General features: G+C 37.1%; 1 protein-coding gene across 2 annotated transcripts; it reads left to right on the plus strand.

The window, feature by feature from the left end:
* The first annotated feature begins 2,038 nt into the window (after positions 1-2,038).
* LOC138398648 (dihydrofolate reductase) lies at positions 2,039-3,247 on the plus strand. Of its 2 annotated transcripts, XM_069493066.1 has the most exons (2): positions 2,039-2,436; positions 2,553-2,638. In XM_069493066.1, the coding sequence occupies exons 1-2, from the start codon at positions 2,069-2,071 to the stop codon at positions 2,572-2,574; spliced, it is 390 nt and encodes a 129-aa protein (XP_069349167.1). In that variant the 5' UTR covers positions 2,039-2,068; the 3' UTR covers positions 2,575-2,638. The 2 variants fall into 2 exon arrangements, with proteins under 2 accessions (XP_069349167.1, XP_069349166.1); XM_069493065.1 differs by having other exon boundaries at positions 2,039-3,247.
* The last annotated feature ends 16,781 nt before the right edge of the window (positions 3,248-20,028 follow it).

Genomic DNA, 20,028 nt, shown 5'->3' on the forward strand with positions numbered 1-20,028 from the left:
GTTGTATGGAGCTTTTATAGAACCCCTATAGCTGAATCACTATATAGGCATAGGTTTTAGAACAAAGCCATACTATCTTCTGCAGACAATTATTCTCCTTTTGAGAAATAGCTCTGGCTTATCACCAGGACCTAGTAGAGACTGAACACTTGTTCCTGGACTACTAATTCCTGGTAACCCTAGATGCCCACAATGAACTGGGTGTTATGTAACCCACCAAGCCATAAAGCTGGTTGTGCCTATCAGTGTTCTATCATAAAGTTGAAGGGGTACATGCAAGACTGGGCATGAGCAGTCACCGAAGGCACAAATAAGTTGCATGAGAAAGTAGCTCAGATTACCATGGCTCTTACTCTTGCTACATTGCCTTCTGTCTCTGTCTCTCAAAATCACCTATTGCCTTGTGGCTAATTCCCTGGGATAAGTTGACTAAGGAATAAAAAACTGGGTCCTGATTTACTAGGTCCCTGATTTTTGTATGATATACTCAGTTTATCTAAAAGTAGGTGCTTGAAGACCTACAGCCATACCCTAAGGAGATCCTAAAGGACAGTGAAGAAGGTAAATCCTTCCAAAGGGCAAAATGTTGAGCATTGCATGTGGTTTCTCACTTTACTTGGAAAAGGAGTTGCCTAGATATACAGCTCTACATTAACTCATGGGCAGTATATAATATTTGGCTCAATGGCCAAAGATTAATAAGAAACATGATTGTAAAATCAGTAACAGCAAGGTCTTGGGAAGAAGTATGTGACTAGATATCTTCAGGTGGTCCCAGAGTGTGAAGATATTTGTCCCCATTGTAAATTCTTATAAATAGAAACATCAGTAGAAGACGTTTGGACATCCTGGACAAGACAACACATTCTGTGAATGTCAGTCAGTCTTTTTCCCCAGGCAGCCTAACCTTGTGCCATGGGCTCATAAAAAAAAGTGGGCATAGGAGCAGGGAAAAAGATTAAGCAGGAACTCAGGAACATAAGAGATCTATTCAACAAGGCTGTTCTGGCTATGGGCATTGGTGAGTTCCCAAACTGCCATCTACAAAGACCAACTCTGAGCCTCCAATATGGCACACACAGTGTGAGCCAGCCATGTTTGCTGGTTGGTTATGTTGGGTGATTTCCATCATGGCAGGGGAAGCCCTTTCTCTCACTATAATGGATCCTTACTCTGAATATGGATTTGCCTTTCCTGTTCAAATAATTCTTCCAAAGTAACTATTTGTACACTGACCAAATACCCTATTCCCTGATATGATATTCCACATGGGATGATTCTGACCAGCAGCAACACTCAGGCACTGCAATGGGTTTGTGCTGATGAAATGTATGACTCTTACCACGTTCCCATCATCTGGATCAGGTAGAGTTATGAAATGGCCTTTTGAAGACTCAGTTATGGTGCCAGCTATGTTGGGGTAATTTCCTTGAAGCTGCAGTGTATGCTCTGAATCAGTGACCTACTTATGGTGCTGTTTCTCCCATAGCCAGTCATCACAGGTCTGGGAATCAAGGAATGGAATGTGAATGACTTCTTTCACTATTATCCTTAATATTCAATAGCAAAATTTTTGCCTACTGTCACCACAATTTTGGGCTCTGCTGGTTTAGAAGTTTTAGTTTAAAAAAAATGAAATGCCACATGCTGTTTCTATTAAACTGGAAGCTGAGCCTACCATCTGGCTATTTTGGGCTTCTTATGCCATTAAACTATTAGGTATGAGGCTGGCATGATCAATTTTATCAAGGGGAATTTGGTTGCTACTATACAACAGACACAGGGAGGAGTATGTTTAGAATAAAGGAATTCTTTGGGGGTAACTTTTATTACTACCATGTTTTGTGATAAAAGTTAATCATAAACTACATTCCAGTACCACTGACACGACTGAAAATTGCCCCCTACTCTGGCAATGAAATTTTAGACTGTCCATCCTGAAAAGAACCATGCCAAGCTAAGTTGCTCTCTGGGGGCAAAAATTATAAGTCGGTATTGGAAGGAGAACATCAAAAATACCCAAAATGGAAAGGCGCGAGTGAGCTCGGTGGTGTTTACTGGGGCCGTCATGGTTCGTACGCTAAACTGCATCGTCGCTGTGTCCCAGAACATGGGCATTGGCAAGAACGGGGACCTGCCCTGGCCCCCACTCAGGAATGAATTCAAGTATTTCCAAAAAATGACCACAACCTCTTCAGTAGAAGGTAAACAGAATCTGGTGATTATGGGTAGGAAAACCTGGTTCTCCATTCCTGAGAAGAATCGACCTTTAAAGGACAGAATTAATGTAGTTCTTAGTAGAGAACTCAAGGAACCTCCACAAGGAGCTCATTTTGTGGCTAAAAGTCTGGGTGATGCCTTAAAACTTACTGAGCAACCAGAGTTAGCAAATAAAGTAGACATGGTTTGGATAGTGGGAGGCAGTTCTGTTTATAAGGAAGCCATGAATCAACCAGGCCATCTTAAACTGTTTGTGACAAGGATCATGCAGGACTTTGAAAGCGACACATTTTTTCCAGAAATTGATTCGAAGAAATATAAACTTCTCTCAGAATACCCAGGTGTTCTTTCTGATGTCCAGGAGGAGAAAGGCATTAAGTACAAATTTGAAGTATATGAAAAGAATGATTAATATCTTCAATGTTTTCTGATTTATTTCAAGTTATTCCCCCTCCTAAAAAAAATTATACATTTTTACATTAGAAGAAAAGACTTATTGACTTTAGACCTAGGGATAATTATTTCTAAGCATGTTTTTATTCCCCTTTAGTCTTAATTACACTATATCAAATACCATTTGTGAAACATTTCTCACTATGACTACTTCAGTGCCTCTCCCCCGCAGCCGGGACTGAGTCCCCACCACCTGCTACAGTGAGGTGCCATTCCACACCCATCACATGTGGCATTCTCACCAGTCCTTGTCATTGTCAGACTTGTAAAATGTTGGCAGTATTAATTCAAGATGAAGATGCACATAACCTTCAATTCAGCAATTCCTCTATTGGCTAAATACTGAGAGAAAACCTCCTACATGTATATCCAGAAGCTTGTAGACAAATGTTACAGCCTTATTTGTAATACTGAAAAACTGAGAACAGCCTGGAAGTCCAGTGACAGGAAAATGAATATATTACTGTCTTAGATTGGGTATCCCCCAAAGCAGATCCCAAGACTGAAATTTCACTGAAACCAGTTTATCTGGTGGGTCATACCAGAAAGCACCAATTGGGGTATGGAAAAATGAGACGGGAAAGTAAGAAAGCCAGTTCAAGATCAGTGAGCAGCTTCTTACTGGGTAATAAGCTCAGTACTGCTGAGATACCTGGGAAATGGAGGGCAGAAAGCTGGAGTGTTAGTACACCACTCATTGGTTGGGGGCTTATCCAGGGTTAACTCCCTGCCCTGTGTGTGGGCTGAACACAGGTCACCTGCTAGAGAGTCCCAGGTGTTTGCAGTAAGCAGCTGCTGGTGTACGAAGCACCAGTGAATGCTAAACACTTCAAGTAATTCCGTATGTTTGTGTGTAAGATCTTCATACTTTTTATGGAGTAAAAAGTATAAAGCCACACGTGGTTTATTTGAAATATTTTCTAATTTAAAAAATACAGAAACAGGATGACCAATTAAAAGTTCAGGTGCAGAATGATGGCAGTTTGGACCAGAGGATTGGGCACAGTGAGAAATCCTGATTTAGGATATATTTTAACATTGCAGGTAGCAAGATTTTCTGATAGAGTTTGATTTTGGTTTTAGGCCTACTGAGTTTGAGATGTCTTTAAGAAAGGAGAGGAAGAATAAAAGAAAAAGAAACTGAAAACAATTGAACCATGCTTTAACATTCTAAGAAAAAATCTGTTTTCAACTGATAAATCTATATTCAGCCAAATAATCAAGGATAGAGATAAAGAAATTTTTAGACAAGCAAAGACTCGGGGGTTACCTTTTTGGAAAGCTACTGGAAGAAATTCTCCAACAAAATGAAAGGAGTAGACAAACCAAAAAAGAGGATGACATGGGATCCAGGAAATAGGATCCAACATAGGCAATATTCCAGCTATATAGCTGGCTTATAAAACAAACTATATAAATATTAATAGGTTAGATGGGCATGGTGGTAGATGCCTGTAGTCCCAGCTACTCGGGGGGATTGAGCACAGGATCACCATACTGAGGCCCCATTCTCTTAAAAAAAAATAATAATCATAGGTTATTGCTGCTTAACCCCTAAATCTGATAACTGTTTTGGGACAATATGGAGGGAAAGGGAAGGTAGTGGTGGTGTAAAGCACTTGCCTCTGCAAAGAAACCGACAGGGGACTGCTGTTTTCATTTTAAGACTTTTGGAAACTATTTGGTTTTATTTAACCATTTTCGTGTATTTCTTTAATAAAAACAATACCATCTTAATAAAAAGTTATACTAATTCTTAAAAAAAAAAAAAAAAATACCCAAAATGACTGCATACTCAATTGCAGAAATTATGACTAATCTATGTTAAAAATTAACCATATATCTCAACATTTAATTTACAAAGTCAAAAATGCTGTTGTGACTCAGCTAGAATGGAAATGAACCTCACCCAAAGATGGATAAATTGACTTTGCCTTTCCTTTTTGGGGTACAAGGAGAAAAAATATGTTTTTGGTTGTACCAGAAATGACTATATTATATTAGATGATATTAGATGAATTTTGCTATTCTCTTTATTTATAAGTTAACTATGATTTTAAAAGGTGTATGAGGGTGTCAGGTTGAAAGGGGAGTAAGTCTGCCAGATTGTGGTATGTCAACTTGGTTAGGTTGGGAACTATATGTTCCAGAATCCTTTTCCCTGTATGGATCAAGGCAAGAAGTGAAAAGGGAATGTCACACAAGACTCAGAAGCAGCCATTACTTAAGTGAGGTGATTTCAGGGAGATACAGTGATGATCTGATGAGAAGTGCCCAGCAGACCCCAGCTGGTCTTCATTCTCTGCCTTACAGCTGGATCATCTTCCTGTGTGTAGGCTCTGCTGTGTAACAGCAGCCCTAGACTAACCATCAGATGTCTGACTGTAGGTCCATACAGATGGGGCTAGTCAGTGGCAAACACGTTACATAGACCATTCCACGAGTCCTTTTTTGTGATCACATTTGCTTACGAGCTATGCTTAATTTTCCCAATTTCCCTACAAGGAACATCTTACTTGACAGATGCACACATTTCTAGCAAGATATCCCAATTTTGAGGTGCTGCAAATGAACAGAGTTTTGCGATGTGCCTAGAGCTGAGACCTACAGCCTTGGCCCCTGATAATTCTTATTCTCTACCTCTTGCCCTTGCTTATACCTTCTAGACCTAGGCCTGGAAGCCACATAGCCAAGAATTCTGAAATTATTGCTGAATTCAAGTTTCTGGCTTAGTTGGCATTGCCTTTATCAAATGAAAGTGGCTAAATACCTCTAAAAATTCTCATCCCTTCCCATTTCAATGCCCCAGTATTTCTTCAGCTGCCTGTTAGCTGTGTCCAGCCTGAAATTCATTCCCAGATCTGCATTCAGCTCAGTGATCAGGTCAAGTGAATTTAACCAATGCCATCAACTTCCCCAGGATGCTTTCTGAAGACTCCTTATTCTATTCCCAAAGTTAAGATAAATGCTTTACATAGACTCTAAATAAAATGGACATAGCTCATGATATTTAAATATTAAATACATCAAATTATTTCTACTAGAATAAGACAGGTCTCATTCTGTCAAAGCTTTCCTTTAGAAAATATTCACAAATATTTTATAGATTACATAAGCATAGATCAACCATGTATATTTCAATTATAGCTAATTGTGGATTCTCAGGTGTGACCAAACTGTAGGTACAATTAGGGTAAAATTGTAAAATTAATAATAAAAATGATAACAGAAATTGCCCTATCTTCAAGCTCCTCCAGATTAATTGATAGTATCTCCAGGCTACCCTTCTTGAAAGGATCTCAACGGTGGCCATGTTGTTGAAACCGCAAGGGGATTTCAATCTAGGATTAGTTACTTGTCACGCAAAGACTCAATTATTGAGACAATGAGGATTACCAAGGAAGAAAGGAATTTTTAATACGACAGATGTCTTGTTGGGAGAATGAGAGAAGCTGCCTCAAATCTGTCTCTCTGACTAAACCACTAACAGGGATCACAGGTTTCTACAGGAGAGGGCCACGTGCCTTGAGGCAGGTCGCTGTGACTCTCACAAGGGGCTACCTACATTGGGGGCAGGTTGTGGGGGATGGGGAATCTTGTCAGGACGCCTGCCCAGGGGTCTTCAGAGTCTCAACTCCTTTGTCTTGCAGAAAATCCACCATTTCTGGGGAACAACTCAAAAGTTCTAGTAGTTAGTTAAGGGAGAAGATTATATAGGAGTCACTGAAATTTGTTCAATGAGGGGCTGGTTACAGCTAGGATCCTTGCACAAGGTTTCTGAAATTTTCTTTTTTTTGAGACAGTCACTCTGTTGCCCGGGCTAGAGTGCCACGGCGTCAGCCTAGCTCACAGCAACCTCAAACTCCCGGGCTCAAGCGATCCTACTGCCTCAGCCTCCCTGAAATTTTCTTTTCTACAGTTACTATAGTTTTCCATGGGGCTTCATCAGGCTCTGTGTTGATTGACCTTTCACAGTAGTAGCTGTTGCTCCTATCATACTGCCTATGAGTTAGTGCTTCTCTTATGGTTCCATTCTTATCCTATGACAGAGGGCCTTGTCCATCCCTCGTGATGTCCTCCCTGAAGTAACAGAGGAGCCTTTTCTTGTTATTATTGTAATTGTTTTATCAAGCCCCAAACAGGACTGCTTTTCACTTTATTTCTTATATTAATATAACTTCAAGAGCTGATTTGGTCTATCATTGGACTAATTTTATTTTTACTGCATAGGGTCCTTTTTAGAATCTTGGTCTAAAATCCCCCAGAGGCTAGTTTGGAAGATAATTTTCTCAATGATAATCTCATCTCTGTCCCTAATTCTTCCCACTGATAACCAACTAGTCTCCTGCATAAAATCAGTACACCCTAACATTTTCCTCAAAATGATTTTTTTCTCCATTCTGTATATTGCTTTAGAAGTGCCAGGATATCCTTCATTTACTCTATATTCTCAGAACCAGCTGTCTAAAAGAATTTTCCTTTATTTAGTACCCTTAAAAATGGTCTTCAGTCCTTCAAAAATTTATCCTCATATTTTTTTCGTTTTCCCTGTCATTCCCTGACATATTCTGAAATGATGAGCCCAGGTTAAGGAGGTTAAGTCTCCCTCCTGGTGTTATATATATACATTTTTATATATTCATCAAATTATAAGTCTTAACATTCCTGGCATGTTACCCTTGGGCTCATACCAAGGGTAGCTAGATACTCTGTTTCTAGGTATTTTATGATGTACTTGATGATATACAGAGAAAAAGACTATACCTAGGTGCTTATATGAAATGTGTAATTAGACAATAAAGTCATTTTATAATTTCATACATCAAAAATATCAATCATTTCACTTCATTTTTCCTAATTTACAGGACAGAAAATATCAAAACATTTCATTCCTTTAAATAGAATATTCCTATTACATGGTGATATATACTACTAGCAATAAATGGTACCCCATGCTACATTGGAAAAAGTAACTTTATTCTCTCTGTTTTATTATTATAATTTAGAATACTGACATTCAAGTTTTCCTTCAAGAATTGAAAAACAAAACAAACAAACAAACAAAAACCTAAACTAGCTATACAAACAGGGCTCTCTTCTTTCTGAAGTCTAAAAAAAAAAAAAAAGGAAAAAAAAAACCCATCTTCTTCTTTAAAGATTCATCAAAATAATTTATGTTACTGTTAAAATTCTTTTCCATTCATTGAGTTTAGAAAGCACAGAGTCATCAGAACTAAAATCTCACAGTTCCCTCTCATTCTTAAATGCTAGAGAACCGTGGGTACAACTAGATAAAAAGTGGCATTATCTTAAAAGTTTCGGTTAAATAATGGATCTTCAATAAGAGCCCAGACAGAGTCCTGGTGGCTCAGTCTGCGCTGGGAAGCTGCTGTGGCACAGTGGGTGGGTGAGAGCACTAGGGTTTGCGTCTCCTTTGTATGGTCCAGGTGTTCTCTGAGCTGAAGAAGGACCTTTTTGTCCATATTTCTTTCAGTACTTTTTTTACCCCTCCAGTCAAACCATGGGTCAGACTCTCCAAATTGAGAAAGAAAACCACTTTTCTATGGGATCATAGAATTTTCTTCACAATGGGAATACACTAGCTGAAGAGGTCAATCCAACACTGAAAAACCAAATGAAGGGGCTCAGAACTACAAACTAGAAGTTGTGGCGCTTTGTCACCTGCTGCCGCTCTTCCATCTAATAATAGAGTAATTGCTAATTCATGATGATAAGCCCAAAGGAGGATATTATGCATGTGCCTGTACAATGGTAAGAAGTGGCACTTTGTTTCCTGTGGCTGCCACCCAACAAAGGCAGCAGTGAGAAGCAGGGTCTGGTTACCCTGGTAGCCATGGTGCCGAGGCCGACCATCCTGGCATCCTGTCTTTGTACTCACAGGCTGCCAGTGCCCTCCCCATTGAAAGGATGAATATGTGGGTCTTTACACAACATCGTGGCTCAAATTAGTTGGATACATGGGGCCTCTTGCAGCACCTGCTCCCGTTCTCAAATTCCAACTCTGTTGGGAATTATTATCTAGCTCCCTTCTTCCCTTTCCCTCTCCCTTTGTAATTATGTTTAATCCCACAGACACCTGCCTTGGCTTTGGGGGACTACTGATAAAAAGAGATGAAAAGACCTTTTTCCATTTGTATCCAAATCTACCAAATAAATACAACAGGCCTTGGCTAATTAAACATGTCTAAGGGGAAGGTGTAAGAAACCTCCCAGGAATAGGACTCTGAGTGCACACTCTCCTCCAATTCTATTGGGTTATCTTCATCTGGCTCCAAATTCAGGAAAATATTATCTAAACCATGTTTAAAATCTTGCATCCCTGAAGCATCTGATGGCAGTTCTGCTTAGATCTTCTGTGATGTTTTGATTTTCAGTAGTTTTATTTGGAAAGCAGGGTATTCTTCACTTTCTTGATTGGAAGTGTAACACATAAATGACAGACTAGGTCATTAGTTGTTGAAACATTGGCTTGAAAGTTTCATATCTCTAAATAGGAGAGTTTTCTCTTTAACATGCATTCTACTTCTCCCTCATCACCCAGATTTAAAATTAATTATATTAAAATAAATTTAAAATAAACTTTACATTAAAAATTACTTTCCTGTTGAAAATATAGCATAAATCATAGTCTATCATCCTCTGAAATATCAAAGGGTATTTGAAATTAAACATTTTTAGAAAATGGAATAGTTCTGAATTTTTGTCAGTACGCTGTACAGAAACAAATAATGTTTTTGTCTTTAGGAAATGAGAGTATCGCAGGACATACAGGCTTTGGTGAAATTTAACTCAAAGATCTAAGGGAAAAAAGTTTAGAGATACTGGGTGGGAAGTGGGAAAAGACTTTAAATAATTCTAAACAATTTCTTAATGTACAAAAAAATTATCAGACAGCAAATTTTCTTTCCCTTTTGTACCTTGAGGGTTGATGTAATCAGTAATATTCCTGACAGAAGTCTGAAGTACTACACTCTAAGTTTAATGGGACATTGGTAACTGGTAGAAGCTGGCTTTCTTTAGACTCTGAGTTTGTGGATATATGCAGATTTATGAGACTGGAGCAGAGTGTCAGTTTAGATAGTCCCCTTGGATGGATCCAATAACATATTTTTCTTGTTTGGGACTAACAAGAAAGAAAGGGAGAACAATCTAGATAAAAGCAAGTTCACCATAAAAATACAACATCGTTTGCTAAAAATTCCTGCTTAAAAAAAAAACACATGTTGTTGAAGTCCCCTGCTAATATAAAATAACCAATACTTTTCACGTAATTTGTTGTGTTGAAACCGAGATTGCAAAACTACACACACACATCTGAACTTTTCGTTTTATTATATTTGGTACTAAAATCTCAAATTAAGAGATTCATCGACCGAACTCTACCTATGTACATCTGCCATGATATTGCTAATGTTTTCCTGATTGCATATGGGTTTTAATCTACATCAAGTAATTTAGGAATATGTAATTTGACATGACCTGAAATGCTGGGTTGTCTTGGGAGACTGATGGAATATGGTGAGAAACAAGAATATTTTACTGGAAGAGGCAGAGGCATCCTACTGAGGATTGTGGGTGTTTGATGGCATTAAGTCTGCCTGGAGATGATAGGTTATGGTCCAAGGTGATAACCTCTAAAGTTGAATGTGAGATTAAAAAAAGAACTTCTATTTACATTCATTTTTATCTAAAAATAAGAAAAGAATAAGGTGTAACAAGGAAAGTGTACATAATATATGGATTGATTTTACCCATTCCATCCATCTGCTGGACACCCTGCGTATTACATAGCAGGTGAGGTATCTGGAGGTAGTGCCCACCCCCACAGAGGGACAGCCAGTGGTGTCTTCACACTGATATTGGCTTTCGAAATTGTGTGATATATTGCAATTTGCATGCTCCTAATTAACTGAGATTTTAAATGACATTATCTTCTTTTAACTAAGCTAAATCCTTATGAAATGGACAAGAGGACTCTTCCTTAAGAAGAGTCCTGAGGTGTAATTCTGGGTCAAAGATAATACAAATCAAGAAATTGCAGCAAAAAATAAGAGATAGAAGAGCTGACACTTGTCTACCTCATTTTCATCAACTATTTTAGGAGGTGGAAAGAAGACATAATCAGATCTGAGAAGAAATCAGCACACTAGAATTAATATTATAAAGAAGATTATTTGAAATAGAGATTTGGATCTACCATTATTAATGATGAGCCTTGCTTTAACTATATATTCTGTCTTGAAATGTTAGCTAAAAATAGTGAAACTATCACATTTAGCCAGATTTTTAAAATAGTATTTATTTCATTTTTATCTCATCTTTTAGGTTTTCTATTAATTGTGAATTTAATAGATATATTACTACATTATTATATATGTATATTATAATATATGCATACATTATTGCATTGTGTTCTCTAAAATGCTAGCATTTGGTGGTTGGTTATCTTCTATGTTCTGTGTGTCATTGGTGAGTCATGTGACCTCCCTGGACATCAATTATCTCAACTAGAAAATGGTGTTCAGTTACCATATCCAAGTTAATTGCTTGGGTTGGTAAAGACTTAATGATGCCTAGCCTCAGGAATCTTCTGCCAAGTTTTTAATGAAAAATGGAAAGGTCCCATATGGCTTTTTACAGAATCCTTAAGCAATAGCCTATCTGCGAGACTTTGTTTCATAAAAAGAAATCCATTGGTTGAGATCTCACAACTTAAAGGAAGCAAGAAAGTTATCTCTGGGTTCTGGCTGAAACAATTACATATGTATGGTTTCCAAGGTAGTGTTGTTACCAAAAATATATGGATATTTCGTAAATCTTCCTGAACTCTGGGTGACCTGAAATCTGCCAGCACACATTACAGGCTGGGACATCTGGTGGTCAATAAACTTTTTTATTTATTTATTTATTTTACATGAAGCAGCTGTACTTGAGCAGATGACCAGGGGCTGTGCAATCAGAGTGTGAATAGCTGAATGAGTAAATCATATTAGGCTTCTTAGGCACTTGTTTAAGGGCTACATGTGCCTTTTTAATTTTCCTTTATTAAGGTCGGCCCCAAACATAGCAGTGTTAGCAGTAGGGTTATTAGTGACTTATTTGCTTCATTAAAATTTATGGTACGTTTTACATCCACCATCTGGGGCAATCTCTCCCCATCTCACTGTTAAAATGTAACCTAAAACCATGCCTGGCACTGATAATTTTTTAAAAAAATACTCTATAGATGGAATTCTTTTTTTCTAATGCCAGGATTATCCTGCCAGAAACTCAATACACAAACACCATAACAGCAAAGGCAATATTTCCAGTCCAACCACACTCAATTACTTCTAGAACACAAAGTCTTATGTTTAAATTTTTTGCTGTAAGTTGCTTATTTGTAGGTAAAAAATAAAATGGGGGAGAGAGTTGTTATTTTAAAAGTTCAAACCCTGTAGAAAAAATGGAAAAGCTTAAGATGCCTTTGGTAGAATACTGCATATCTTGATCTGTGGATCTTTAGGGATATTTGGGTTTAGTAGGTTTTGAATATAAAAAACAGGAAAATTTAAACTAAAAGATTGAGATATTTAAGAGTAGATAAACTTTCAGAGCCTGCCTGACCCACCACATTATCTGATTAAGTTTTCAGAAAAATATTAGTGAAGAGGGTGTCAACTTACAAGCTTAACCTCTTGTTTAAATGCTGGGGATGGAAAGCCATCTGGTTGGAATGGAAGACTCTTGAATATTGAATCTGAGATATATTTCACAATGGAGCCTATGACATGGGAGGAAGGGTATTTGTGATGATACTTTCTATTATCTGGGATATAAGTCCTATTTATTAAATAATATTTATTTTGTTCAGAATATATACATATACATATATATGCATATTCGTACAGTTATGTACCACATAATGATGTTTCAGTCAATGACAAACTGTATATGATGCTGATCCTATAAGAATATAATACCATATTTTTACTGTACTTTTGTTATTTAGATATGTTTAGATACACAAATATTTACCATTGTGTTCCAACTACCTATACTATTCAGTACAGTAGCATGCTATACAGGTTTGCAGCTTAGGAGCAATAGGCTATACCCTATAGCCTAGGTGTGTATTAGGCTATACTATCTAGGTTTGTGTAACTACACTCTATGATGTTTGCACAATAATGAAATCACGTAAGTGCTCATTTCTTATAACTCACCTATGTCCTTAAGTGACACATGACTGTTGTAGTAGAATACATGTATATTAGTAGTATACTAATGTATACACACACCCACATACACATATATAACTGTAATCTTGTGTTATGTATAGACTGTTCTAATTGGGCTTAATGATCCCAAGTATTTATGGCTATCACATCTAGAATTCTCCATCTAGATATCCTTCTCTTTAGTTTCCAAGGTTTAACAGCAAACTGTAAATATACCATGGCAAAGAACTGAGTCAGGACCGTAGTGTTCAAAGAGAAAATTCTGGTCCTGTTTGTGCCACTTAACTGGCTGTGCGATTTCTTTGTTTCTGTTTCCTTAAGAGGAGAAAGAATATCTTCTAGACCTACTGTATAGAGTTGCAATAATCAAATCAGAACATGAATGTTAAAACTTTTTAAAAAGCTCAAAATGTTATTCAAAAGCCAGCTACATATTATTAATTTTTTCAAATAAGAAATATTTAATAAAATGTTTGAATAGGAAAGGATTTTATGAGGTCAGAATTCATCCCTCCAGACAACACTTAAAAAAAAAAAAAACACCAAAAAACTCAATGATGAGATATTATCTTAATTTTAAAGAATTCCAGAAAATGAGTTCAAAAACTTCTTTGAGAGTCACTGCAAGGTTTAATAGCCCTTGCTGCCAGAAGATTTTTCTTACTTCTAACTTCCATTTCTGATCCTTCTTAGGAGCCCATTTTATGTCTTGGGAACCACAAAATAAAGTCTCCTCACTAGAAACAGAACAGGAGAACTGATGAGTAAATAAGTAAACAGAAGAGTAAAATCAAAACAGATGACCTCTCCAATCCTGATGTGATTTTACTAAATCTCTCTGCAATTTTCTCTTTTCCAAGTAAAATCATATATTTTAATTTTCCCCCCAAAGTACTATTTTACATCCTGAGAATCTTCTTGATTCTCATGATTTCTCTAACCCACTTTATCCTCGGAGAAAAAAACTGAACCTAATAGCCATCCAGTCATTTATTTGGCTAAAACATAGTCTGATTAGAACTAGAGTTTCTACTAATAAACTCAAAACAAGATGAGGTGTGTAACACACACCCAAACAGAAATGAGTCTTGTTTCTAGACCCAAGTTCTGTAAGAAGTGATGTTAACTCAGTTTAGTGCTTTCTAATTACCAAAACCTTGACTATGATTTTTAGGTGTATTTTCAGAAGAAGTTGGAGATTTATGAAAATGCTACGAGGATTTATGAAAAAATGATTAAGTCCATTTTTAGTGATGAAAATTATATCCACTTTACTATTCATATTCAACTGTCTCTGCCAAAATGAATTGAAAAGTTCCAGATGGAGACTACTCTGTCAGCCTGGATCCCGTGAAAATAAAGCTGAGCAGTTTTCTTGCCCTCCTAAAATGGACAGGTAGTGTGAGCGCTGTTTAAAGCCATTGATACTTTGGGATTATTTGTTATCACAGCAAAATACAGCTCATCCTTACTAATACAAATGTGGATTACGTTTGATACAAATAGGAAAAATATTTGTTAAAAATTCCCACAGATTTCTGTTTCCATTAAGGATGTAAATGTTTCAAAAAATAACAGTAAGAAAAAGCTGTCGAATCTACCCTAACAATAAGAAAAATCTGTCTAATTTAAAACTTTTATACATTTTTTAGCTTATCTTGGAGCTCAAACCAAAGGGCAATCTAATAAACTGAATTCCAAAAGGTGATAAGACCCTCCAAGGAGAGATGGGTCACGTGAATATTTTACCCTTGGCAAACACAGGAAGATGAAACAGCAACCATAAAAGTAGTCAAGGAAACTACAACTAAAATATTAACCAATGATTAAAGACTGAATGTGGATTCAAATATTAGTTTAAGATCTCCAGAAGCATCACTCAAAGGGGGAATGTGCACCTACTTACCAGCCATTCTCCATTGGCTTCCACTGGGTGCTGATAGAAAAGATTGGGATAAAGAAAGGAGACCTGCATGAAACCCCCTTGGTATCACAGGGGGGTATCACAGGACCTGCAGGTCCTATCTATGTTTAAAGATGGGGAAGAACAACCTGGAGAGGCCTGTCTATGCTCCAAGCCCTACATGATTGCAAGGTGGTAAACAGCTGCTGCTGCCCACCCCTAGACCCTGCTTGGACGTGAGGAAAAAAAGCTATTTGCTGTTGGAGAAAGGGAAAGATATATAAGAATGGCTAACAAACATATGAAAAAATGCTCAACGTCCCTAATCATCAGAGAAATGCAAATCAAAACCACAATGAGATATCACTTAACCCCAATGAGAATGGCCTTTATCAAAAAAACCCAAAACAACACATGTTGGCGTGGGTGTGGAGAGACAGGAACACTCATACACTGCTGGTGGGACTGCAAACTAGTGCAACCCCTGTAGAAAGCATTATGGAGGTACCTTAAACAGATTCAAGTAGACCTGCCATTTGACCCAGAAATCCCATTACTGGGCATATACCCAAAGGAATAAAGGTCATTCTGTAACAAAGACACATGTACCCGAATGTTTATAGCAGCACAATTCACAATAGCAAAGATGTGGAAACAACCCAAATGCCCATCAATATGTGATTGGATTAGTAAGCTGTGGTATATGTATACCATGGAATATTACTCAGCTATAAGGAATAATGAAGATACATCTCTATGGTTCTCCTGGAGAGAGTTGGAACCCATTATATTAAGTGAAGTATCCCAAGAATGGAAAAACAAGCATCACATGTACTCACCAGAAAATTGGTTTCCCTGAACATCACCTAAATACACATCTGGGAACGACACCAATCGGATATCAGACTGAGGTGGGGGGCGGAGGAGGGGATGGGGGTATGCCTACACAATGAGTGCATTGCGTACCGTTTGGGGAATGGTAACACTTGAAGGTGCTGACTTGGGAAGGGGGGGTGGGGAAGGGAGGGATATATACCTACATGATGGGTGCAACGCGCACTACCTGGGGAACAGACACGCCTGGAGCTCTGACTTGGGGGGAAAGGCGGTACATGGGCAACGTATGTAACCTGCAATTCTGTATCCCCCATAACAATAAGATGAAATAAAAAAAAAAAAAAAAGAATTACAGTAAAAAAAAAAAAAAAAAAAAGAAGGGAAAGATGTCCTCTTACCTTCCCAGTCTCTACCTCGATTTTTGGCATAGGTCTTCTGCCACTGAGGGAAGTGTAGGAAATCAGCCTCTGCAGTGAGCTGACACTATGCAAAAACATCTGCTACTATAGAGAGACAGAAAACCAGATGGTAGCATACACTGGTATAAGGTGGGGGTCTTCTGTTGCTAGAAGAGTGGCAGAGAAATCATTCTTACCAAAGACCCCCACTGTATTAGCCCATTCATGTTGCTATAAGAGAATGCCATAGATTAGGTGGCTTATAAGAAACAGAAAGTTATTTCTCATAGTTCCAGAGGTTGGTATATTTTTTGCTCCATTTTCTCTCTCTTCATTTTCTGAGACTCCAGTAAGATATTTGATATATCTTTTGAATTGTCTTACAATTTCCTGAGGTGCTGCTCATTTTTTTTTCTTTATTTTCTTCATTTCTGTCAAACTGTGCTCAAATTCATGAAATCTTTCCTATGTCATCCCCATTCTGCTGTTAATCACATCCAGTAACTTTTTTTAAATTTTAAATATATTTCTTACTTCCAGAATTTCCATTAGATTTTGCTTATATATATATTTTTATTTTTCTACTGGGATTTTCCATCAATCTGAGCACATTTTCCTTTAGAGCCTTGACCATATTAATAACAACTGCCTAGGTACTAATTCCACTGTTTGGGTCATCTTGGAGTTGTTTCCTGTTCATTGTTCTGTATAGAATGGCATATTTTTTCCTGTTTCTTCTTCTGTTGAATCGTTTTGCCTTATATCCTATGCATTATAAATGATATCTCATCGAAACTGTGGACTTATGATGTTCCTCCAAAGAGTTTTGTGTTTGTTTTTGCCAAGTGTTCACTTAGCTTCACTCAAAATAAAAATTCTGAGTTTTTTCCCCCTTGTAGGTGGTGGGAGTTCAAATTTCAGTTCGATGTTTTTAGTCTTACCAGGGCTGCTTGTAGCTTGCATGATATGTGGGTCAGAAGGGTCACACAAAGACTTAGGTATATTGGATACACAGATTTTGAGGCTGACTCTCTCTTTCTCCATTCTGGAATTTGTGTTTTCACTTTCTAAGGAATATGGCTGCCCCAAACTCTGTTCTGATTCATCAAGCCAACAATGTTGAGGTTTTACTACCGGAGTTATGGCTGTACCACATGGGACACTGGCACCTACTCTTAATAAAATCTGTAAAATAGGAAACTCAGTATCATTCCTATGTAGGTTTCCCAGAGTTGCCATAACAAATTACCACAAAGGGAGTGGCTTAAAGCAAAAGAAATTTATTCTCACACAGTTCTGGAGAATAGAAGTCCAAAATCAAGATGTCAACAGGGCCTTTCTCTCTCTCTGAAGATCCTATGGGAGGATCCTTCTTGCCTTTTCCTAGCTTCTGGTGGTTGCCTGCGATCTTTAGCTTGTAGACACATCACTACAGTCTCTGCCTCCCTCATCATGTGGCTTTCTCCCTCTGTGTCTCCATGTCCACATTTTTACAAGGAAACTAGTGAACAGTATGACTTCATCTTAACCGGATGACATCTTAAAATCCTATGTCCAAATAAGGTCACATTAACAGGTACCAGGGGTTAGATCTTGAATATATCTTTTGGGGAGCACAATTCTATCCCCTACAATTTCCTTCCTCTAAATGTTTCTCTTCAGTCTTTGTCTCCTTTTTTGCACTCTGGCACTTACAAGCAGTTAATTTTGATATTTTTTCCAGAGTTTACCTTGTTATCTCTAGCAGGGTTGATTCTATAGGAGTGATTGGCTCATACTTGAAGTGGGACTTTCCTCCCTGACAGCTATGTCTGCCCATCTGTATGTCTGTCTATCTACCTACCTGTCATATTTCTATCAGTCACCTACCTTCTTTCTCTCTCTCTTCATCTCTGCTGCTCTCTCTCTGTGTGTGTGTGTGTGTGTGTGTGTGTGTGTGTCTATCTCTACCTCTCTTACCACTGCACAAATACAAAATCCAAGTCCCGTATTAATAACTTTGGGTAGAAAATTTGTGATTCCACTGCATTTAATTACAGATATCTTTTAGGTGCTTTTTATAATCTTTCCTCCTTAATCATATGTTTGCTTCATTCCTTAGAAAAATAAATAGAATAAATAGACAAACGAAATGAAAAATTAGATTTTTCCTGTGTGTCTTACATTTTTATGGCATTTTTTACCTCAAATTTAAAAATGGAGAATGAAATATAACTGAAATCAAACATATTTCTCAATGACTGCTTTTCCTCTATCTAAAAAGTACTTTGGAGATTTTGTTTGAGAGTAAAAAAGAAAAGTAGGCAAAAACTTTCTCTGTCAATAAAACTCATGATTTTCATGTCATTATTTAACTGTTTGAACCTCAATTTCTACATCCACATGAAGATCATTGTACAGATGAAGCATGTCTTTGGAGTTACAACACGTGGCATATCCAAATAGAAATAGGCCTTGTTCACCAGAATTTGGCTTCAAGTTGTCATTCATATTTTTCCATGCTGTCCTTGCCCCTTAATAAATATTGATGGGGCTTGAAAAATTACAACTTTATAAATATAATAAAGTAGTTGAGATAAATGGAATCCATAGTACATATAATTTGGACCATCCACTGGTTTTGATTTGGGTTTTTCCTCTGAAAGCTGCTTTCAAAATCACCTTTGATTCCTTGTGCTATAGACAGTGAGCCAGTATTATGCTCGAGATTCCTAACAGCTCTCTAAAATATGTTAGTTTTTTTCTCTTTTCATCTCTCGAAGTCTTAGGATTCTGTGCAGCTACCTTCTCTGTAAATTGTGTTAGTAAGAAATACGTCTTTTGTTAATTTGAGTATTCAAGCCTTACAAATATAGATTCACTTAGTTTTTTTTTTTTATCCCTAGGCACTCAGCTTTTCCATGCCTACAATGTGGATAATAACATGTGCTTTATGCATGCTTCTGAGAAATGCAAGGAAAGTTAATTAGAAAATGTCGAGAAAGCTCTCCAAAATCCTCAGAGGAAGAACATCATGTGACTACAAGGTATCATTAGTATAAAAATAAAATCATTCCCAATCCCATAACTCTTAAAGGGTCTTTACACACTTAAATTCTAGTGCATTTAAGAAATAAAATTATAGACTCACTGAACTAGAAAAAAACCTCAAGATATCATACAATCCATTCTCTGTTTCAACAGACACCATATTTCTTCCATCCCATATAACTTCTTAACCTATTTTTAAGAATTCTAAAGAAAAACATTCTAAAAACTCATTTGCTAATTTGTTTCTACTGCTTCATATCTTTCCCCCACACAAGAGTGTTCTTTTAGTCTACTTTTTAGGAAACATAATGAAATATAATTGAAGGGTCTATGATTCAAGATACAGACTGGAATATCTTAGTCAAGATTCACTGACCTCAGCTATTTATACAGATAAAGTCAGTATTGTATTAATATATAAGGGAGATGGCAGGGATGAAACTTGATTCTGAAATCAGGTCAATGTCTTGATGATAAATCTTTTATTTTAAAGAATTTTCTCATAACATTTTAAGCAACTACTTGCCACATGAAATTGTAAAAGATGTTATTATCTCCTCCATTCTGTTTTCAATTGCTCCTACATTTATCATATGGATTATAGACCAAAAAATTGATTTTACAAAGAAGTCATGATTGGATAAGAGCTAAAAAATTAGGGGAAAAGATACTTGAGAGAACTTTAGACAACGCTGGCACTTTCTCAATATTTTCCTGAGTATAATTAGGATTATCATCTGTGAATATCCATAAAAGATTCACTAGGCTGCTTTCTCTTGTAGCTTGGAATACAAAATAATATAAACACTGACCAAATGGATTTCTTTTCTTTTTTTTTTTTTTTTCCAAATGGATTTCTTTAGGGAGAGAAAATGTTTATACATAGTTTCATTTACAAGTGTACGTTTTGGGTGATAGATAACTAAAAATCATGTTCAATTTGAAG

This window comes from Eulemur rufifrons, chromosome 18, assembly GCF_041146395.1.
Source record: "Eulemur rufifrons isolate Redbay chromosome 18, OSU_ERuf_1, whole genome shotgun sequence".
NCBI lineage: Eukaryota > Metazoa > Chordata > Mammalia > Primates > Lemuridae > Eulemur > Eulemur rufifrons.

Bases quoted from the DNA above. Each gene is read 5' to 3' on its own strand.
- LOC138398648 (XM_069493065.1), top strand. From the start codon at position 2,069: ATGGTTCGTACGCTAAACTGCATCGTCGCTGTGTCCCAGAACATGGGC.